This window comes from Bos grunniens, chromosome 23 (genome assembly GCF_055505025.1).
Source record: "Bos grunniens cultivar Pamir isolate PY7600 chromosome 23, Bosgru_T2T1.0, whole genome shotgun sequence".
Taxonomy (NCBI): Eukaryota; Metazoa; Chordata; class Mammalia; order Artiodactyla; family Bovidae; genus Bos; species Bos grunniens.
Genome location: NC_141187.1, coordinates 33,817,821 through 33,841,479, shown reverse-complemented (window position 1 = coordinate 33,841,479; position 23,659 = coordinate 33,817,821). Strand labels below are relative to the sequence as shown.

At 42.4% G+C, this 23,659-nt stretch overlaps 2 protein-coding genes across 9 annotated transcripts in view; one reads left to right on the top strand and one right to left on the bottom strand.

Annotated features, from left to right (window-relative positions):
* The window catches only part of SLC17A1 (solute carrier family 17 member 1), a 249,724-nt gene that overhangs the window by 8,495 nt on the left and 217,570 nt on the right, over window positions 1-23,659 (bottom strand). For both annotated transcript variants that reach the window (XR_015152316.1, XR_015152317.1), the window contains 7 exons: window positions 14,878-14,975; window positions 10,115-10,211; window positions 7,923-8,061; window positions 5,508-6,342; window positions 4,980-5,201; window positions 2,892-3,232; window positions 881-1,462 (listed from right to left, as the gene is read on the bottom strand). The gene's annotated coding sequence lies outside the window, so the exon portion shown is untranslated. The remainder of the gene's footprint in view (window positions 1-880; window positions 1,463-2,891; window positions 3,233-4,979; window positions 5,202-5,507; window positions 6,343-7,922; window positions 8,062-10,114; window positions 10,212-14,877; window positions 14,976-23,659) is intronic.
* The window catches only part of SCGN (secretagogin, EF-hand calcium binding protein), a 52,367-nt gene continuing 51,751 nt past the window's right edge, over window positions 23,044-23,659 (top strand). For 6 of the 7 annotated variants that reach the window (XM_086369997.1, XM_086369994.1, XM_086369998.1 and 3 more), the window contains exon 1: window positions 23,133-23,352. In XM_086369997.1, coding sequence (XP_086226123.1) covers window positions 23,271-23,352 — 82 coding nt within the window. In that variant the 5' untranslated portion in view covers window positions 23,133-23,270. Of the gene's footprint in view, window positions 23,353-23,659 lie in introns of all 7 variants that reach the window. The other variant, XM_086369993.1, reaches the window with a different exon arrangement.

Genomic DNA, 23,659 nt, shown 5'->3' with positions numbered 1-23,659 from the left:
ACCTAATTAAACTTAAAAGCTTCTGCACAGCAAAGGAAACTGTAAACTGAACAAAAAGATAACCCACAGAATGCAAGAAAATATTTGCAAACAAAACAACCAACAAGGGATTAATCTCTAAAATATACAAACAGCTCATTCAGTTCAATGTCAAAAAAGCAAATAACCCAATCAAAAAATGGGTGAAAGATCTAGACATTTCTCCAAAGGCATACAGATGGCCAACAAACACATGAAAAGATGCTCCCAACAACACTAATTATTAAAGAAATGCAAATCAGAACTACAATGAGATATCACCTCACACCAGTCAGAATGGCCATCATCAAAAAATAAATGCTGCAGAGGATGTGAAGAGAAGGGAACCTTCCTAAACTGTTGATGGCAAAGTGAATTGGTACAACCACTATGGAGAATAGTATGGAGGTTCCTTAAAAAACTAAAAATAGAGCTACCATATGATCCTGCAATCCCACCCCCGGGCATGTATCTGGAGAAAAACAGGGTCTGAAGGGATACTTGTACCTCAATGTTTATTGCAGCACTGTTTACAATAGCCGGGGCGTGCAAACCATGTAAATGTCCACTGACATAAGGGTGAAGAAAATGTGGCACAAATATGCAGTGGAATATTATTTGGCTATTAAAAAGGATGAAATAATGCCATTTGCAGCAACATGGACGGACCTAGAGATTGTCGTACTGAGTAGTTAGAGCGATGCATAAAACCACTGCCTGTGGTTCCTGACCTGGCCTGCAGGACCACACTGCCCATCCCCCCCCAGCCCTCACAGCTGGTGCTAAGTGCTGGAGAGGCCATATAACAGACCTCAGGGTTAGCAGTGGTGCCCCTCTCTAGTAGGGGGCCCGGATTACTTACCTTAGTCCTCTTAGGTAAGTGGACTCTTAGGTGGCCCTCTTAGGTGGGGCCAGGGAGGAGAAGACAGGTGAAACCTGTTAAGTCCTTTTCGAATCCTCTTTGCCACAAGGTGGCAAACCCGAACCATGGGGACTTAGCTGCCAGTCTCAGGGCCACAGAAGTGGATACTGTGACGAGGACAAAAATGTTATTGTCCTGACCAGTAGCTGGCCATGGTCCTTCGGTAGTCAACTGCTGAACTTGGATGGTGTTGACCAGTTGCCTCTGGGTTACCATGGTGTCAGCACTGTGACCAGCGCTCCTGGGAGGTGTCCACAAGATGAGGGAGTGGGTTTCCCATCTCAGCTGTTGAAGCAGCTCATTCACAGCCCAGCAGTGATGGGGTTGGGAGGCAGGGGGAGATGCTGGTGTGGGTCGTTCTCATCAGCCCACTCCTGAACTTCATGGCCGACAAAGTGGATTCCCTGGTCACTCCTGATGTCCATGGGGGTCCTGTATGTTGTGCATCCAGCACTTCTAGCCCCCAACAGTGGTTTTATGCCTTGCTCAACCACCTGGGTGGGCGTTTTATAATGTCTTCACCTGTTGTGACAGAGACATCAATGGTATATTGGTCAGGGTAGCTTACGCATCTGAAGCCAGGTCCTGGAGCAACAGCCCAACTGTGTGGGGCAGCTGGTGAGCAGAACAGGACAGCAATCTTTGCTATGGAGGAGTGGGGTGGGTGGGCAGGCTGCCATTTATAGGGGGAATTGACATCAGACTGGCTCATCAGTAACCAGGGAAACCAGCAGCGGGGGTATGTCCTTCACAGCCCCTCAGAAAATTTTGTTTCTTGAGATAAGGACATTTATGATTTACTCTCCTAGCAGCTTTCAAATATGCAATACAGTACTATTGACCTCAGTCCCATGCTGTGCATTATATTCCCAGGAGTCTTAGGGGGTCTCTGTATTAATCATGTCTTTTTATTTTTCTAAGACTCCTAGTTGGAGGGGTGATGCGTGTGGGGAGAAGGTCTGCTTCTATAGCTTCCTATGAGAGCAAACTGATGGTCCCTTAGCAAACACTTGAGTGGATGGATGGGCCGGGCCTACAGACCCTAATGTCCAGGTGGAAAGTTAGGCCTTTGGGGTATCTCCCCAGCACCCGGGTCTTTTCCCATCCTCCTCCATATCCCTGGTCCTCCTGCTGGGCTAGTGGGTGGGAAAGGGGTTCAGTGTGCCTGGGTTTGTGGGTTCTGTGGACCTCAGAGGCCCAAGGAGAACAGCAGAGGGTTGGAAACAAGCACCCCTAGTGCCCCTGGGTCTGATGGCTGTCTTACCATCCAGGAGGGACCCGAGAGGCCTCGGGGATTGAATCTGTCCAAGAAGGAAAGCAATCAACTCAGTCCTATTGCAGAAGAACTGCCCACTCTGGGAGGATCACCCTGCAGACAGCTTGTCCAGAACAAGTTTTGTCAGCCACTCTAACCCTTGAATAGCTTTAAAAAAAAAAACAAAAACCCTCTGTGTCACTAATGAGTTCAGTTGAAAAAGGGAGGAGGAGATAAAAACAAATTGTTCAGGGAGCCTGAACATGTTAATGAGATTGATTCTTCCTGGAAAGGGCAAGAGGAAGAAACTTCCACTCCACTAAATCCAACTTTATTTAATTGAAAACTGGCCTGAAGTTAGCTTTCCAATCAATCCTGAAACGCAAACACAGCAAGACCCCAAGGTGAACAAGGGGAGGTGGGCAGATCCCAGACTCCTGGCACCAGCAGTGAAGCACAAGGAGCCATAGTGACCATGACCGACACAAGGAAAGCAGCAAGAACCCATGTGCACCACGTGAGCGTTTCGCAAATTCACACCGGCATCCTGCTTTTGAAATTCCAAGTGTTCAGGCTGTGGAGACAGGGATAGGTGACCACTAGCAGGTAAGTGGCCCCCTTGAGGGTAGGCAAGGCAGCGGCCAGTGTTACTACATACAGCAAGGATTATCGTGGACTAAGAAGAATGAAACGTACCTTACTGTCACACTCCCATTCCCGGGGAGGCCCAGCTTGGATGAGGAACCACGCAAGACACCCAGAGACTGGAGGGATGGCACATCCCTGATGACAGCATCAGACATTGCATTTCCACAACCCAGCCTGTCTCACTGATTCCATGGAATCTGGCTTCAGAGCATATTCCCTCCTCTGTTTCCTGACTTCTGAGAACATCTCTAGTACTTGACCAGCTTCTTGCCACCAGTGATGGCTTCTCATTTGGTTTTTTGTTCAATATTTTGCTGAGCACTTATCATGCAAGGAGATGGTCTGGGTGCTTATCTGGTAAAACTGCTCCCATCCTTTGGCTCGTGGAGCTAACAATCTAAAAGAAAAGACAGAAAATAAGCAAGGAAGTTAATGAATGACATCATGTCTCATATAAGTGCTCTGTATGGCAGAGGAATAGGCAGTGATGGGAAGAGAGATTTTTTTCTTCTTACCCTACTGTTTTTCTATTAATTTACGCTCCCCCATTGTGATGGGTGATAGGAGGCACCACCCAGATCTCCTTTTGAAGTAACAGATTTATTACTTCAGCTGCTTGGGGGGCTTGTCTCAACTGAAGACAGCTGACTTGCCCAAGGTCACACCCCTTCCCTGGTGACTCATCTGGTGGCTGATCAGTGCAGGAGCATGAAGGCCCAGCCTTTCCAGCTCAGAACAGCTGTGAAAAGTGACCCCACCTTCAGACCCCTCCACAGGGTGGGCTGAGGTCTTCACTGAGACAGTATCACTGCTCCATGTCTCCCTCTGCCCCATCCTGGTGCCCTCTTCCCTCCTTTGATCCCAAGAACACTTCCCAGTAACCCTCCTACACACCAGTCTCCATCCTGAGGTCAGCTTTCTGGTGAACCCAATCAGTGACAACTTTGAACGAGATGAATTTAAAGTACTTCATGTAGTTATGTTGAGCTTATTTAACAGAATATATTATAGTTCACATCAAATATTCATGGGGTAGACCACAGAGAGCCTCTAATACCTCCGGGACTGTAAGCCCGGGTTCCCTCCCCTGCAAACACTACCATTCTGTCTCCTTTCCAGGAGGGCCGAGAGACTGGAGGACCTGCTCTTCTCACTCAGCCTCTTGGCATTTCCTGGCCTGAGGGAGGATTCTCTTGGCCCCTGCAGTCCCTGTAGGAGAGCAGCCCCATCTTCCAATAGCAGAGACTGCAGAACTTGGTTCTCTCTCAGCTTCTCTCCGGTGCCACTGCCATCTCTCTTTTCCGCCTTGAAGAACTGGGCTGTGAACTCTTTATTAACCATTAACAAATAAATACATACAGGGCATCTGCTGTGTGCCAAACACTAGGCTATGAAGCTCCTCTCCTTGGAAACCACACCTGGTCCTCCTTTTCCAGAGCCGCCCAATGCAGAGGTGCCCCCAGAGAGCTTATGCCTCTTGGGAACCTTTCAAAGTTGTTGGCATTGATTGAGGGGCATTAATCCCTTTATCATGAGTTTGCTGTTTCATTTCTATCCATTTCATCTCCCCCCGCCCCTCTTATCCACAATAACTTCCTCTTCCCACGGGCTTCCCGACCTCTCAGTTTTCTTACTACCCTCTATGCTGCTGCTAAGTCGCGTCAGTCGTGTCCAACTCTGTGGGACCGCATAGACAGCAGACTACCAGGCTCCGCAGTCCCTGGGATTCTCCAGGCAAGAACACTGGAGCGGGTTGCCATTTCCTTCTCCAATGCATGAAAGTGAAAAGTGAAAGTGAAGTCGCTCAGTCGTGCCCGACTCTTAGCGACCCCACGGACTGCAGCCTACCAGGTTCCTCTGTCCATGGGATTTTCCAGGCAAGAGTACTGGAGTGGGGTGCCATTGCCTTCTCCGACTACCCTCTATGCTATATGCCAATATGATGGTCTTAGTACTCTAAAGTTTCTGGCCAAAAAAAAAAGTTTACAAATACAGAATAATTCACAATTTGTAGGTGAAGAAACTGAGAAAGAGAATAGTTAGGGACCTTCTGAAATTCCCTCAGAGATGGAGAAAATGATACTAAGAAATGTGAACATTAACTGAGTTTGGCAATACGCCAGGCATTTTACGTACCTTGTTTTGTTTGTTTAGTTGCTCAGAGTTGTGTCGGACTCTTTTGTGACCCTTTGGACTGTAGCCCACCAGGATCCTCTGTCCATGGGATTTTCTAGGCAAGGATACTGGAGTGGGTTGCCATTTCCTTCTCCAGGGGATCTTCTTGACCCAGGGGATCAAACCCAGGTCTCCAGCATTGGTGGGTGGAGCAACTCTGTGAAGCACCCAGCATGATCATCCCTATTTAAAAATAAAGAATTTAAGATTTAAAGGAGTTGAGTAACCTACTGAAGGTCACACAGTTTGTGATCCATTCTAATGCTAAAATCACTTCTAAGCACCAAGCTATCTACCAAGAGGAAGAGCCCATCTGATTTCCAGTCTGGAGTTCTAGAAGGCAGGGGATGAAGTACTGGAAGTACTGGGAAACTGCATGGCTGCATAAGTCCCAAGGTTTGCCCCATTACACTGATGTGAGTAGGGCATCCTATCTGTTGCCTCCCGCTGTGCCCCCTGCCCCTCCACAAAAAAAAAAATCCTTCTTGCCTGGAATTAACTGAGTGAGAGAGCCCAGGATCCTCCAGCATTCCCTCTGTGGTGAGATCATCCTGTGGAGAGGTGGAGGGAGCAAGGCCCCACTCCAGAAACGGGGTTATTTTACTACAATCAGGAGCCCCAGGAGCCCAGAGCAGTCAGTCTGGTAAAAGCACTTACACAGCTTTAATGCCAGTCACCTGTAGAGAAGGAGCATTAATTAGCTTAACACTCCCTCCCCAGGAAAGTCAAGGAAGCGGCTTGCCCATTTGATGCATGTGGGCAGCAATCAGAGGAGCCAGCTTTTGATTTCTTCCCCACCTCCACCCTGCAAGGCTTAGCCTCACCCCTCTTTGTGATTAGGTCCAGACAGCTGGGGGCGGGGGAGGGGGCATCAAAGCTGTTCAACCTAGGTTGTTTCATAAAGTGGTTTTTATGAAGACCTGGAAAAAAGGTTGCAAATGTATATAGTTTCTTAAAAAAAAAACCAAAACACGGTGCAGGTAGTCTCTCCCCCTGACTTTTCAGGCCCACAGCCCAGGACGAGCGAGCAGGGAAGCCAGCAGGGCAGAAGGGCAGCATCACGTGGGCGCAGGGACCACTGCGGGCTGGTCTGTGGGGCTGGAAGGAGAGACTTGGCTTTTCTCCCACATGTGGAAGGTGTCCAGAGTAAGCTGGGCATCCAGATGCTCTGCGTGCCCAACAGCTCTGCCACCTGCTCTCAGCACAGCCCAGTCCTGGCTCTGGGAGCCGGGAGTGCAGCACGGCCAGTCCTTGCGTGATGGAGCCACTGTATTGGCTCTTCTTGCGGATGAGGTGGCCGTCATGGACGAGGTGGTGCACAGCCCTGAAAACAGAGGGTGTAAAGAAAGGAGGGGCCACAGGGATCAGGGACACACGGAGAGTTTGGGGGCAGAGATGTGATGGAAACTACACTTGTCCTACAGGCGGAAGAAGAGATGGGAATGAAAGCAACATGGGTGGTTCCCCCAGCCCCCAGCCATCCCACCTAAGTGCTACTGGATCTAAATTCACAGATGAGTTTCCTCACCTGGAAATTAGGGGTACTGATTACCCACCCACTAGGGTAATTGCAAAAATTGAATAAGAATTTTTAAAAAGTGAAGCAATGTACAGAGAGGACCTTTGGATGTGTCAATATGTAAAAGTGCTCCTTTTTTTTTTTTTTAATCTCCACCAGACGCCCACACTCCACTCCTGAGCCTCAATTCATTCCATCCCAACACTGGCTTAAGGATGACATAGGATGGAGCAGGGCACAGCTACTTTAGTAAAGTACTAGGTTGGCCAAAAAGTTTGTGAACCCAAACGAACTTTTTGGCCAACCCTAGGGAATATCTAATGGTTTGTTTTTAGGTAACATCAGGTGGTATGACATGTGAAAACAACTCAGTCAAAACAAAACCAAACCCCGTGACTGCTACAACAGAGACCTAATTCCTTATGCTGTACAATCAGAAGCTCTAACCAGGAAAGGGTTTGGGTCACTATCATGGGAATCCAGGCATTTTAGAATGGGAACTGCTTATTTTTCCTATAGGAAAAATACAGCTTAATGTGGACCCAGCATACTCCAGCATTTAGGAAATTTTCCTCGTCCATAATGATACTGAAGTCTGAAGTGAGACAATGCAAACTCTCTCTACCCCAATTCACAGATAACAAAGCTGAGCTGCTCTGCTAGAAAAATCAGTCTTCCCAGCCCATAAATGCCCAAAGGGCAACTCTAGACCTTCTTCCCTAAATTACTGAATCAGGAGTGAACATCTGACCCACAGAAAACCCAACAGGTTCTCTCAACAACAGTTTGGGAAAATGAAAAAAAATTAGTTCAGGAGTTGGGATACTATTGCCTGTTAGCCCAGTCTGGCAACACCCACCAGTTGATATGTTAACTGTGACTGTCTGTGGTTGTTGACAGCGATCCACGGATCCACAAAGTCTAAACTATTTACAGTCTGTCCTTTACAAAGTTTTCTACTTCCTGAAAGAGAAGGTCAGACAGACTTGGATGCTGTGACCACCATTTGGGGGTGGGAGGGTCATATGCATTCAAAACAGAGGCAGCTGTGCTCAGAGGCTTGTAGGGAGACAGGAAAAGAGAGAGACTATGCAAGAGAGCAGATAAGGGCTAAGCATCTCAGAGGAGAAAGGGCAGATAGGGCCTGACAACCTTCCAATATCCATGAGACACATGGGTCCTGCTTGAGACACATGCTCCCTCCCTTTGATAGACTTATATATCCTAAAATAAGCCTTTTTTACCGAAACTAGCTTGACTGTGGTTGTTCCTTTCAACAAAATGAGTCCTAAGTCAGCTTAGGGGCTGGCATGTGACTACAGTAAGTATGGGCCAGTTAAGCTCTCTGAAACCATTGCTGACTCCCTTGAGAATCAGTGGGACACCTTTACAGTTGCTTGGAAACAGAAAGTGCGTTCCCGAAGTCCAGGTTTATGAAGCGGTAAACAGTCCCGTGGAGGCCAGGAATACATCAGTGAAGGTCTTCATCATTGTGGACTAGCAGAGCATACAGGCCACCTGGTCCTGATGATTATTAAACAGTATCTATTAGATACGAAGCCCTTGACAACAGAAAATTGATTTATCACACAGTATAGTCTATAGTAGGGTCAGCAGAAGGACAGGAGGAACTGTACAGGCCCAAGATGGCATCAGTTATGCTAATAATCATATGTCAAGTGATAGAAACAACCATATTACTTTGAAGTAATAAAAACACAAAATTATTTAGAGTCGGTAAATGGGAAGGTGATCCAATAGCTCGTGAAAGTTTTAGTCGCTCAGTCATGTCTGACTTTGCAACCCCACCGACTGTAGCCCATCAGGCTCCTCTGTCCATGGGATGCTCTAGGCAAGAATACTGGAGTGTGCAGCCATTCCCTTCTCCAGGGGATCTTCCCAACCCTGGGATTGAACCTGGGTCTCCTGCATTGCAGGCAGAGTCTTTACCATCTGAGCCAAAACCTTCCTTTCTCACCAAACCAGAAGACGAAAGAGAAAAATCTAATAATTCCAATTATAATAGCATAAAAAAATCCATGTCAAAAATGACTGTGAGGAAAGTAAAAAAAATAAAAGTGGCAAACAAAATTGTTGGCCACTTATATCACAGACATTGGCTACATCATTATTTATTTAACTGAATAGTGTTACTGGCTTTCTCATCCTAAAGAAGAAATCATTGTTGACTTTTTAAATTAATTGCTATAGTTTTCAGGTATGATTTTAAATCTGAAAAGAAGCTGCAAATGGCTGGCAGAAGTCAGGTTGTAAAATAGAGATTTTGTTATTATTGGGAAAAGATCATTACCAGAACTTCAGACTAAGATAAGGAACTGAGCTGATGTGGGAAGCCCACCCTCTTATATTAACCACACTGAACACCCAAAACCCAGGAACCAGAAAGGGGTCTACCTTGCCGTGTACGTGTATAAGAAAAGCACTTCCCTGTTGGACTGGCAGGTTATACAGTATGTAAGACAGCCTCCATAAATAAGGGGCTTGCATGGGACTCCTATCAAGATGAGCTCATAGGCAAAAATTATAAAGCAACAAGGAAACTCACCACTAGTGACTATAAGCAATCTGAAGGGGACTTAAAATAAGGATGTCAAAAATTTGCACGTATTAAAAAAAGAATCCACAAGACAAAAATAGGAATTTAAAGAACAGGCATTTTTTTTCAAAGTCAGCAAAATCATTGTAGGGCTTCCCTGGTGGTCAAGTGGTTAAGAATCTGTGAATATAGGGGACATGAGTTTGATCCCTGCTCTGGGAAGATCCCACATGCCAGGGAGCAGCTAAGTGCCTGTGCCACAACCACTGAGCAAGCACTTTATGAGTCGCACCTACTGAGCCCACGGGCCACAACTCCTGAAGCCTGTACATCCTAAAGTCCACGTTCCACAATAAGAGAAGCCACCGCAATGAGAAGCCTGTGCACTGCAATGAAGAGCAGCCTCTGCTTGCTGCAACTAGAGAAAACCCACACGCAGCAGCAAACCCAGTGCAGCCAATAAATAAATAAAATCTTTAAAAACAAACAAAAAAGACTGTTGTAGAGGATAAAGGCGGCTGCAAATTTTTACAATGCCTCCCTTTGAAAGGCATAGTCTGAGCCAACCTTGCACCCTGTTTTGACAGATAGCATATGGCAACAGTGATGTTACATAACTCCTGAAGCTGGACCTTTAGGGATTTGTAGCTGCTGTATTTTTCTCTTAGGATGATCCAGTTTGGAACCCAGGTACCATGCTAGGAGAAGCCCAAGTGAGCCATGTAGAGGAGAACTGAGGCATCTCTGTAAACAGCCCCAGCTGAGCTCCTGGCTGAAGGCAATACCAACTACCAACCACATGAGGAAGGCCATTCTTTGGACTTTTCTGGTCCAATCAGGGTGATCTCACCAAGAGTGGCAAGATAAAAAGATTTATCTTTTGATAAATCTAAGGCCAAATAGCAGAATTATAGTAAATGACTGATGCTGTAAGTTTTGAAGTGGTACGTTACCTAACAACAGAGAACTAAAAATACCACCATGGAGAAGTCACAGATCAGATGAAAAAATGAGCCTTACCTCCACTGCTAAGTGTCTTTGGGTGAGCTCCAAGGTGGATACCAGGCAAACTTTGGCTGGACGGAAGTTGGAAAGAATGTTACTCTGGAAGGGAGCCCTAGATGGAACACAGAGCATGACATACGCAATGCTGAGTAGGGAAATACCTGGCAATAAGCAACAGAGTTAAAAATGAGTTCTAAGTTAGCCCATTAAAAAAAAAAAAGTTTCCATCTTTCTAAATTCCATATATATGCAGAGAGCGGGGGGTGGGGGATGATTTGGGAGAATGGCACTGAAACATGTATAATATTATATAAGAAACGAATCGCCAGTCCAGGTTCGATGGAGGATACAGGATGCTTGGGGCTGGTGCACTGGGATGACCCAGAGGGATAGTACGGGAGGGAGGTGGGAGAGGGGTTCAGGATGGGGAACAGGTGTACACTCATGGTGGATTCATGTTGATGTATGGCAAAACCAATACAATATTGTAAAGTAATTAGCCTCCAATTAAAATAAAAAATAAAATAAATAATAAAAAAGTTTCAATGACTGCTGTTTTGTATCAGAAAGGTTTATCATTTTAAGTAATTAACTTGGATTTTGTACTTTAGTATTTGAAACTTCACTTATATTACATGTAGGCAAAAAATAATCAATGACTAAATATGCTACTAAGTTAAAAGAACGAATACTTTTGCAGAGAATTCACCAATGTGTAAATCACATACACTATTATCTGCTTCTCTTGGTTACTCCTCCTTAAGACCCAAACTCCTGGGCCACAAACCTCAAGTCATCTGTTTTCAATTTGGTACTGATTATCTGCTGCCAGCCACTGTCCTGGACTGCCCTGCTAATCTTGCTCAGTACTAGGCATTCATTGGGCAGGCAACAAATATTTAAAGAATTGAGCAAAATTGTCTTCTTGAACAAAGGTGAGTTCCTAGGGCCTTGAGGGCTCTCAATAGAACAAATATTCCTTATGTACAAGCTAGGAGCTTCCCTGTAACTCAGTCAGTAAAGAATCTGCCTGCAGCGCAGGAAACCCTTGTTCGGGAAGATCCCCTAGAGAAGGAAATGGCAAACCATTCCAGTATTCCTACCTGGAAAATCCCATGGACAGAGGAACCTGGCAGGCAACAGTCCATGGCATTGCAAGAGTTGGACATGACTTAGCAATTAAACCACCTGCACAGGAATAAGTTGGCCATTTTTAAAAGCTCTGTGAACCCAGATCACTCATGAAAAAGAATTAAATCACCCCCAGTTAGAGATCACGGGTTATAACCAACTACAAGTTCTGTAAAAACTGTTAATAATAATATGGCAGAACTTTCACTAAGAGGTGAGCAACAGAGCAAGTATTTACTTCCCTAAGAAGCCTGGCTATCAGGTCCATGAGCCCTTAGTCAGGCACCAATGTCTGGCCCTAAGTTCAGAGCATGGAAGTCCATCCATGGCTGCAGTGGCACCCGATTCTGGTCTCAATGGCGCTGTAATGATAGAGTCACGGAAAGATCTTGTCCAGTCAGACAACTGGAGAAATGAGCCCAAGCCCCTGGCAGAGTCCTGAGCACCAGAAACTCAGCAGAGTGGCCTGGGGACCACTTGGTCCCGTTTTTTGTGTGTGTGTATTTAACCTAGATTTGTATATATTTGTTATATATATAAAACCTAGATTTGTGTATATAACCTCAATTCATATAGATTGTATGTATATAACCTAGATTTGTGTATATTTAATCTAGAAAAAGAAAAAGAGTAAGGAGCTAAGAGACAGCTGTCCTTAAATATCTGGAAATATGCCATGTAGGACAGGTTTCTACTGTCCTTGGTATATTGGGTGTGGCTTGATGGGAGTAGCTCAAGGCTCTGTGTGGAGGGAGCAGGGCGCTGACTTGACTCAGGTCAATTTCCCAGAGTCAGGGCTCTCCAGATGTGGAGTGAGTGGTTGCCTCAGGTGGTGGGAGTTTGTTCCTTGGAATTTTGATTAGAGGCTGGTCAAAGCACCTACTGGGGACAACTAGAGGGAGATTCCTAAGGTGGGCATGTGAAGGAGGAATGCTCGCTCTCATCTCTGCACATGTCCACAAAGCAGAAGTGATTTCCACTCCAGAAAAAATATATTTCTCTGCCCTAGAAGGAGAGACATGAAAGAAATAATTCCAATTTCTCTCCAGAAGCACATGTATTTCCTCTCACCTGCCCAATGAAGAATTTAGTGACTTCACCAATTGTTGAATTTAGGAAGAGGCTGTATTAGTCTACTCAGGCTGCCATAACAAAGTATCACAGATTGGGTGATTTAAACAACACATTTTCTCACATTTCTGGAGGCTACAAGTCTAAGTCAACCATCAGGTTTGTTTCTGGTGAGGGCTCTCTTCCTGGCTTGTAGATATGGCTGCCTTCTCACTGTGCCCCTTCCCTCTCTCCTCTTTGTATACTAATCTCTCTTCCTCTTAAGGACACTGATCCTATGGGATTAGGGCCCCACCCTTATGATCTCATTTAACCTTAATTACCTCCTGAAAGGTTGTATTTCTGACTATGTAACATTAGGGGCTAAAACTTCAACATATGACATTTTGGGTGGGGGGATGGGGGGGGGGCGGGGAGGTGGTTCACAATTCTGTCCATGACAGGGGCTGAGCATACTAATGCTTCAGCTCTGCCTACCCAAAGAGGGATACACTCTGTACGCTTTCCTACTGCATGATAAGCTCAGTAGGGCAGATTCTACTTATGATGGGGAAGCCTGTGACTGTCCAGTTCTTCCTGCAGCAGGTAAGTACCTTTCATTTGGAAACTGGAAAATATTAGGAAGTCTGTTGTGCTCACATCTTAGCCACATCCTCCATTCTAGCTTTTATCAATAATAAGGCTGGTATTTTTATCTTCACTTGCCTAACTGCATCTTACTTTTCAATTGGGAGGGGGAAAGGGGGAGTATTACTTAATGAATCCCTAAAACCAACAAGGCAGGAAGCTAGAAACAGGACTTCCCTCTAAAAGCACACTGTATTTTATATCTAAGTTTTAGTTCCTCCTGTCTATCTGGAGAGAAGCCCCTCGGAGCTAGGGTTTTAGACACTAAATACATTTATGCTTGAAATAAAGATTTTTTTCATTGATCACACTGCCATTTCTTTTAGAGCTATCATAGAAATATTTGGTATCCAGCTTTGCTTTGTATCAAGGATATTATCAGTCCAAGTGATGTCAGTAAAGCAACTGAAATCTCTCCAGGTAAATATTGATGTATCTCTGAGCTTCCTAAAAAGGCAAGCTTCTCAGCAGTGCTTATCATCTCATGAAGTACAATCTGTTCAACTTAGAGGCAGATACCCCATAAAAAAACAAATGAATCCCTGTTTTGTTTATTTGAGGGGCTTATTAAATCTGACTCTCCCATGGAGTTTTGGGTAGGTTTCCAGGAAAATATTAAACTTTCCCTGACAATAGACTTGTTTTCTTGATATTTTCCCCCCAAATGCATTCATTCATGGGAAGATACCAGCTTAAATTAAGTACATTAGTTTAGAAGGCTAGTCTTCCTGTGTATGGACAAAATTCTTCCTTTCCTTAGAAGAGCTCCTTCAGCCCTTCCTTTCCTTAGAAGAACTTCTTGGGCCCTGCTGTGTACTTAGTGCTGGTTCTGGACATGGACAATACACACTCACCCTCAATCCTGTGCTCTAAAGCCACTTTGTTGTTGTTTTAGTCAATAAGTCATGTCCAACTCTTTTGTGACCCCTGGACTTAGACCGCCTGGCTCCTCTGTCCACGGGATTTCCCAGGCAAGAATACCTGAGTGGGTTGCTGTGCCCTCATCCAGGGGATCTTCCTGACCCAGGGATCAAACCCACGTCTCTTATGTCTCCTGCACTGGCAGGCAGGTTCCTTACCACTAGTGATACTCGGGAAGCCTCTAAAGCCATTTACCTTTCTCTAAATGGATATCCCCATTTTCCCTGAGCATAAGCCTTGGCAGGCACGTTGATGTGCACCCAGAAGCATCACAGGTTGGAGAGGACTTTATGTCCAAGAGGCCCCAGCTAGAATGAGAAAGACACTTGAAGAAAACAAACCAACCGAGTGAGGCCCTGTGATCTTCATCCTTTACCCAAGGAATTGAAAACCAGAGTCATGTGTTAACTGTAATTATAAAAGAGATCCTTCAGGATGTAGAATCTTTATTGCATAGTCCTTGGTTGGTCTCTTAACTTGCCCAAGTGCCAACATGTGCCCAGTGTTGGGCCTGGGAAACTGGAGGCAGATGACATACGTCAGTTATTTTCCCTCTCCCTAACCTTCTGTGGACATAAAGAAAAGGACACAAGTCAGCAATCCTGGGCAATCTTAGGCATCCCATCTCTCTGGGTCTCATTTTTCTCAATCCGTGTTTTCCAAATTTTCTGGATGATTAGACTCTGCTGAGTAGTTTTGAAAATACAGACTCCAGGCTCTTGTTCTAGGGATTTTAATCTGTCAAGTCTGGATACAGGTCAGGAATCTTTATATTTAATGAGCACTCCTAAGCCAACACTATGCTTAGGCAAAGTCTAGAAAACACTGAATTAGATGCTATTAAAATCACTTTCCCCATCTACCAGTGGAAGTCTTAGGTGGATCATTTGAAGTCATCGTGTCCAGCCCTTCCCATCGTTAGCCATTCAGAGGACCTAACTGTGTGGAGCACACTGACGTCACTTTTTCCTAGTGGGGGCTCTGTTAATAGCAGCAATCAAGATACCATTATTAAAAGCCCAGATTACCTGGTAACTACTTATTCCTTCTGGCATCTTAATCCACCAGCTGGTTTTATTCAAGTCTTCAAAGCTTTGCAGGAATGTTTTATCCTGTAATAATAGCTCTGAAATTCAAGGATAACAAAGATGAGAGACTGTTATGCATACATCATTATTCATGCTTTTATAAGTATGTGTGACAAACACACTTTAAAATTTTCTCTTCTCCTTTACTTTTGTTTTAGTTTCAGGCTTCTACTCTGTACTGTCAAAAAAAAAAAAAAAAATACCACTGGGTAGAAGAATTTTATAAAATTGAAAAAAAAAAGGAGGGAAGAAAGAATGAAAGAAGAAGCTACATCAAAGCTTTTCACCACTGTAAGCACTGAGATTTAAAAAACAAAGTTTCACACTTTTTAATTTAGCATTTATTTGGAGAAAAATGGAATTCTTGCAAAGAATCTTGGCATTAAGAACTTCTTAATGATTCCTGTTTTTAATAATGTAGATAATATACGCTGAGTGACCCACACTTTCAGACAAATGGTAAGTTTGTTTCACCATATGGTATGTCTCACCATACCAACAGACTTCAAAAAAAGTGTTATTAAAAGATGTACTCTGGGAAGAATAAAATTAATCCTAGATGGAAGTTGTGAAATACAAGAAGTATTAAACAAGCAAAAACAACGACAAGCATATAAGAAAATCTACACAAATTTTGGCTAGGAAAAAAAAAATTCTGTGAATTAAAAATACACTTAAAATATGTAATAAGAATGGCATGTAAGTTGGAATGGGATGAAGAATTCTAAAATGTTCTAAAGCTTTTGTGTTGTTTGGGAGGGCTGTAATTTATTAATTTTTATCTTAATAAGTATGCATGTTGTTATATTAATATCTATGATAAAAAAGAACTAAGACAGAAAAGGAATGTATAACTTCCACATGAATAAATGGGTAAAAGTGAATGAAGTGGGAAAAAAATTATCAACTTAAAAGTAGAGAAGAATGAAAGATAAGCATACAGAAATCAGAAAAAATAAAATAAATCCAAATATGTCAATAATTATAATAAATGAAAATAGCTGAATATTCTATAGATACATCAAGAATACACAAGGTGATGAAACTAAATGGAAGGAGATAGCTACTTCAAGCAAATACTAGCAACAAAATGCTGATGTGCCTGTATTAGTATTAGATAAAATAGATTTTAAAAAAGCAAAAAAAAAAAAAAAAAAGAGAGAAAAGTCATTACATAGTAAAAGGATCAATTCACCAAGAAGTAATAATAATTATAAATCAATATTCACATAGGGACATTCTCAAAATACATAAAACAAAACAAAAAAAGAAATAACTATAGAAAGAACAAAATCATCAGAATTTTAACATCCATCTTCATAATTTTTAAATGAAGGAGGCAAAAAAATCAGTAAATATAAGTGAATCTGAACAGCATAATTATCATATTTAATTTAACAAACATACATAGAACACATCACCCAAAATTGGAAAATTTACTTGTTTAAAAGTATACCTGGATAATTTATGAAAATTACTTTACAAAGGACCATAAAGCAAACCTCAGCAAATAGTAAAAGATGGAGATTATAGACCCCATTATCCATCTACAAGGCAATTAGATTAAAAATCTGTAATGAAAAGATAAAACCACATGTATCTAGAATTTAGGAAACATTTTAATGCATGTGTCAAAGGATATGATAGTGGATATCAGAAAAAAAGGTATTATTAGACAGAAACCTAAAGCAGTACTTAGAGGGACATTTACAGCTTTGACATGATTAAATTAAAAAGAAAGCTGCAAATTAATAAGTATCCATATAATCAAATTAGGGGGAAATGCTTATTAAAACAGCAATGTCTTGTGAATGAAATTTACAAGCCATTTGGGAAATAAAGTCTACTCTGTGTGGTCACCTGGACTTAGCTACAGCTATCATTGATTCAGTAGGTACTAAGCATCAGACATGATACTGAGTGATATAAAACCTCCATAGTATTTAGGAATATAAACTAGAGGGGGAAGAATTGAGAAACAAAAAATATTAAAGAGCTGCACTATGTTTTTTTTACTATTTAATTTGTAATATAATACTCTGAATAAGTAGAAAATACTGTAGTCTCAGTTTATTTTAACAGATTCGGAGATTTTAAAGAGCTGGCTTTATTTTACAAAGTCTCCTATAATTTAGTGACATACAACACATTAAGAAAATGCAGTATTATATGGTGCAATACAGAAATATTTAGTCACCGTTAGCAATGGCAATACAGATATGGACAGAATGAAAGGACAAAATAGGTGATTAAGTAGTTAATCTCACTAGGAGATTTTAAGTAGAAAAATAATGGAGACTCATGTAAGTTAATGATTACTCGAGAAAGCAGGCTTGCTTAGCAACCAATCCAGGCAACAGTAGCACAGGACGTGCCCCAAAATAAAACAATGGCATCATGAGTCCCACATCCTGCCCAGTGAGCTCAGTAAGTTAATGATCCCTAAATGTTCTCTGAACACATAAAAAACAATTATTTGTGGACCAGCTTGACCACCCAGCGGCAAGAAAACTCCCCTGCTCAACCTGGAGGAGGAACTGATGATGGGAAGAAAAACAAAGGTCTTTCTCCTCCTCCCAACTTTTCCTTTGATTATAAAACTGTGGTCCACTAAGTTCTCAGAGCACTGTTTCTCTCCCACTTGTTAGTCTCATAAGCGTCCTAGTCTAATAAATCACTTCTTATCTACTCTTTTGCCCTTGCTGAACTCTTCTCTGCACTGAGACATAAAGGACTATGGTATGAGAGCTCTTCAGAGCACCCCCCTGAAATGATACTAATTAATTTCAACAACACCCTTAAAATGATGTCATTCAAGAAAGCTTAATGACATGGAGAGGCATTCATAATAGTGAAACAAGCAAATTACAGAGCAATGTAATCCGATTTTTGTACACATTAAAGAAAAGAATGGAAGGATATACACTAATATCTTATTATTCTTAGATATCTCTGGGTGGTGAAATTATGGGGGAATATTTATTTTATCTTTATAATTAGAGTCTGTATTATTCCTGTAACTCTTATTTCCGGCATTTTCTTGCTGTCAGATTTCTTCTAGTTGACTTTTTTGTCCTTTGGAGCTGGTGTAGCATCAAACCAAGGCGATCTGTTTGAATTCTAAGGTCTACTATACAGTCTGTGAGAGGTCTCCCATGTTTGAATGTTTAATAACTATTGGGAGACAATATCAAAGAAGGCATTGTTCATATTTCCCACTAGAAAGTTCATTTTGAGTTTGTAGAAAGATTCAGATATTCTAACTCAAAGTTTAATGCATGCATCAGGGTTAAATAATTGTTTCAAATTAGAAACCACTGATGTTTCTTGTACAACCAACCATCAATTAGCTATGCTAATGAGAAAAGCAGGAAATGATTGCAGGAGAAAATGAAATCAGCAGGGGTAAAAAAGAAAAACAACTCACTGCAGTCCTTTGTTTCAGCCATCAGTTGTTAAAACTTACCAGAGTGACACAGGCATTTTTTTTTTTTTTTAAAGAGATGGAGTATTAATAAAAAAAAAAATTTAATTCCTTATAAGTCTTTCCCTTTTCCAGATTGTCCTTCAGAGAAGCCATACCCAAAGAATAAAATGACCAAAATATAAGCAGCAGGAAACTTAAAGACAAAAGGCTAGTTAGCAATTCTAATCTCTAGGGGAGTTTTTATAAAGTATCAATGCAGAGTCCTTGATGCAGACCATTTAAATCAGAATCTCTGTGTAAAGGGCTAAACTAAATTGCATAATTTATATCTCGAGTTAATTCTAGCTGTTTTGTATTGGTACCCTGAGTTCTCTGGTTGGACAGTCAGGGACTCAGGTAAATCACCTTTGGTTGGTTCACCTCCATTCCCATCACTCCAGTCCCAGGCAGAACATTTTCAGTGAGAAACTCTTAAAAGCGACTTCTGCTGATCCAGGATCTTTAAATACCTTCCTAATGACTCTCTTCCCTGTCAAAGATCTGGAATTTTCCCAGAAGGAAACCTTTACTTGAGGGAATGCAAAGTATCACTGCCATGACTGCTATCTGGATACAAAGAAAATGAAAATAAGTCACTGAATGGAAATTACAACTCCCCAGAGAGCTCCACATGCCAGGCTCCTGGAAATTGGTCTGAGTTCCCTTTGTTCTTCAGTTCCAAGAACAGCAGACCTTGTAGTTATACTTCTTTCTCTAGATATCACTTTTACAACTTTCAAAAACTGTGTTTGAATTACATGCTTCTGTAGAAAGTTTTAAAGTAGAATTACAAATAACAAAATTAAAATCTTCCTCAATCTAGAGATAAACATTTACATCATTAGTGTACATTCTTCCATTTTTTTTTCTGTGTGTAGAAACGGACTTATTTTAAAGGTTTGGGTCATGAAATATGTGCGTTTTTGTAACTTTTTAATCTTAAACCTATGTTCTAAGCATTTTTTTGTGTGTCGAGCTTCAAGTTTTCTGTGTATGCAACAAAGCCTATCGTTGTGATTCACCATCATTTATTTAACCATCCACTATATCAGACCTTGATTATCACATCTGACATTTGCCTTGTTTTCCCTTTTTTCCTATTTACCAGAAACCAAGATCAGTCACAAACCTGGTGAGCCCATGCTTGTATTTCCTGACTGATGTTTGACACTATATCCAGCAGTTTCCCAGGACCACACATGATATGAAGATATATGACACTAACTCCTTTAATCTATCCTTCTGCCTTGCTCTCCAATTTTGGTATCTAACACTTTCCCCAAGAGTGATGATATTGTTTTTCCTCCTTTAGCCTAAACTACACTCCTCAAAAATCCTGAAGTTTACATCACCGTCTTCCACATGTGTGTGCAGGGAAGAGTCATCATTTTATTATCTAACCCACGCTGAATGTGTACTCTGTTTTCCATACTAAGAGGTGCATATGTATTTTTTAATTTAAACTTTATGACAGTAATACAAAACAAGTCCTACTATTATCTCTATTCTGCAGGTTGAAAAGTGAGGCTTCTTTCGAGTAATTTGACTAACATCACAGCTAGTAAGAGGCAAAACTGGCCCTAAACTCAGACCTGTTTGCTTCTAAATAATTTATCATTATTATTAACATCCATATTTATTCAAATTTTCTTATTTTTTGCCTAATGCCTTTTCTATTCCAGGATCCTACCCAGGATACAATGCTACATTTAATTATCATGTCTTCTTAGACTTCTCTTGGCTGTAACAGTTTCTCAGACATGCCTTATTTTTTCTGAGCCATTAAGGAAAAAAAAAAAAAAAAAATATATATATATATATATCACCTTGTACTCTATAAGACCATAGCAATTACAATTTATTGTGTATTGTTAGGGCTTCCCTCATAGCTTGGTTGGTAAAGAATCCACATGCAATGCAGTAGACCCTGGTTCAATTACTGGGTTGGGAAGATCTGCAGGAGAAGGGGTAGGCTACCCACTCCAGTATTCCTGGGCTTCCCTGGTGGCATAGCTGCTAAAGAATCCACCTGTAATGTGGGAGACCTGGGTTTGATCCTTGGGTTGGGAAGATCCTCTAGAGAAGGGAAAGGCTACCTACTCCAGTATTCTGGCCTGGAGAATTCCATGGACTATAAGTGTCTCTATAAGTGTCTTCCAGTTGCGCTATTTCAAATCCTAAAAGATGATGCTGTGAAAGTGCTGCACTCAATATGCCAGCAAATTTGGAAAACTCAGCAGTGGCCACAGGAATGGAAAAGATCAGTTTTCATTCCAATCCTAAAGAAAGGCAATGTCAAGGAATGTTCAAACTACCATACAATTGCACTCATGCTCAAAATTCTCCAAGCCAGGCTGCAGTGGTATGTGAACCGTGAACTTCCAGATGTTCAAGCTGGATTTAGAAAAGGCAGAAGAACCAGAGATCAAATTGCCAGCATTTGCTGGATCATCAAAAAAGCAAGAGAGTTCCAGAAAAACATCTACTTCTGCTTTACTGACTACCCCAAAGTCTTTGACTGTGTGGATCACAACAAACTGGAAAAATCTTAAAGAGATGGGAATACCAGACCACATGACTTGCCTCTTGAGAAATCTGTATGCAGGTCAAGAAGCAACAGTTAGAACTGGACATGGAACAACAGACTGGATCCAAACTGGGAAAGGAGTATGTCAAGGCTATATATTGTCAACCTATTTATTTAACTTATATGCAGAGTACATCATGTGAAATGCCAGGCTGGATGAAGCACAAGCTGGAATCAAGATTGCCAGGAGGAATATCAATAACCTCAGATATGCAGATAACATCACCCTTATGGCAGAAAGTGAAGAACTAAAGAACCTCTTGATAAAAGTGAAAGAGGAGAGTGAAAAGTTGGCTTAAAATTCAAAATTCAAAAAACTAAGATCGTGGCATCTGGTCCCATCACTTTATGGCAAATAGATGGGGAAACTATGGAAACAGTGAGAGACTTTGTTTTGGGCTCCCAAATCACTGCAGATGGTGACTGTAGCCATGAAATTAAAAGATGCTTGCTCCTTGGAAGAAAAGCTATGACCAACCTAGGCAGCATATTAAAAAGCAGGGACATTACTTTGCTGATAAAGGTCTGTTTGGTCAAAGCTGTTTTTTCTAATGGTCATGTATGGATGTGAGAATTGGACTATAAGGAAAGCTGAGCACCAAAGAATTGATGCTTTTGAACTGTAGTGCTAGAGAAGACTCTTGAGAGTCCCTTGGACTGCAAGGAGATTAAACCAGTCAATCCTAAAGGAAATCAGTCCTGAATACTCACTTGAAGGACTGATGCTGAAGCTGAAACTCCAATACTTTGGCCACCTGATGCAAAGAACTGACTCCTTGGAAAAGACCCTGATGCTGGGAAAAATTGAAGGCAGGAGGAGAAGGGGACAACAGAGGATGAGATGGTTGGATGGCATCACTGACTCGATGGCAAGCTCTGAGCAAGCTCGGGGAGTTGGAATGATGGACAGGGAAGCCTGGCATGCTGCAGTCCAAGGGGTCACAAAGAGTTGGACATGACTGAGCAGCTGAACTGACTGAACTGAATAAGTGTCTGCAGTTCTCACAGAAACCTTCTGAAGCTATTAAATCCTCATTTTATAGATGAGAAAACCGAAGCTTAGAGAGATGAAATCCTTTGGTGCAGGTCACAAAGCTAATAAGAGCTGGAGCTGGGGTCCTAACCTGGAACTGTCTGATCAGGAGTGTCATATTCTTTTAAAAAAAATATACTAGTTTAGGTGGCTTATGCACACATGCTTTTAAAAAATAAAACTGAATGTTAATATCAGAGTTAGAATGCCATAAAGATCTATATTTATTCTAACTTTATTACACAGGCTCAGTCTAAAGATTTCTCAACAAAAAGTTCTAAGCCTATGGCCCAAAGCCAGCAGTGTCAGTCAGTTTACTATTTCACAAAGCATCCAGTCAAGTTTTGAACAATTCTGATCATTAGATCTCTGTGATCCTTGAAATGGCTTTTGTCCTTTGGTCTCAGGGTGGCCCTGGGGAGCCAGACACAATCATCTAAACTTCTACCCCAGAACTCTGCAGTTGGCCACCATGTCTCCCCCTAGAAAATCTTTTCCTGGAAGAGCACTGCATAGTATGAACTTCACTCAACATCCTAATATCCTTATTTAGACCACAGTTCCTTGCAGAATCTTTATTTAGATCCAAGTCTTTATAGTGCATTTTATCTCTGCAATGTGCATGTCCTATACAATCAGACCTCAGTAATTGCCTTTCGACAGTCTCCTTGCTTACTGGTAATCTATCACCACCATCACTATCACCCCTCTCTCCACCTCACCCCCACACTGCACTTCTAAATCATCAGGTCCAAACACCAACTCTTTAAATGGGGGGCTCTCTCTAGAAAACCCCTTGAGACACACGTTTGGAAGGTAGTGAAACTTAAGGGGGATGCTTTCTCTGAGTGTGACACACAAGTTAAAGGGAGTGAACCATGGACAGCCAGAAACAGCTTTCTCCCTGACTTCCCCATAGCACTACAGCAGACAAGAGCTCCCGGGCGGATTTGCCCAGGACAAACAGCACGTGGGGCGGGGCAACGCACTAGGAACAGGGCGGGTTCTAAGCAGCTGGTTTCCCTGAGCAGTGTCTGCGGTGGGGGCTTGGGGACTGCACAGTGTCGCCAAGGCGCCAGCAGCCACCCTGCCAGCTACCCTCGTGCCCGCCCCTCAGACAGGTGCTCAAAGCAAATCAGAGAGCGAAAGAAACAAGCGAGGGTGTCAGACGATACAGTAAAGGAGTCTTGATCAAAGTTCTCTAGGGGTCCCTTTCCAGCCGGTGCCCGCGCTTCGTTGTCAGTACCATGGACAGCGCCCGTGAACCTACTCAGGGGAGCTTGGACGCCGCTGGCTTCTGGCAGGTCTGGCAGCGCTTTGACGTGGAGGGTGAGTAAAACAAGCCAACTGTTTAGTCTTGATGAAAGGACCTAGAGTTCCTCCTTCCCCGTACATCTTCCCTGCAGGAAAAGTTGTCTTCCAGCGCGGTTAATGCAATATACCTAACAGACATTTGGTATACTGCAGTTGTACATCTAGATTATCTTGTGAAAGTTCAGGGTGGGAGGAGAGACTTGAATCCCACCACTCTTTCCCAGTCTCTGTGTGTGTGTGGTGATACAGATATCATTGTATATATTAGAGGCTTGGGGACTGACACCCGGGTATCTGAAGTCAGTTCTGGCTTGTTTTTACT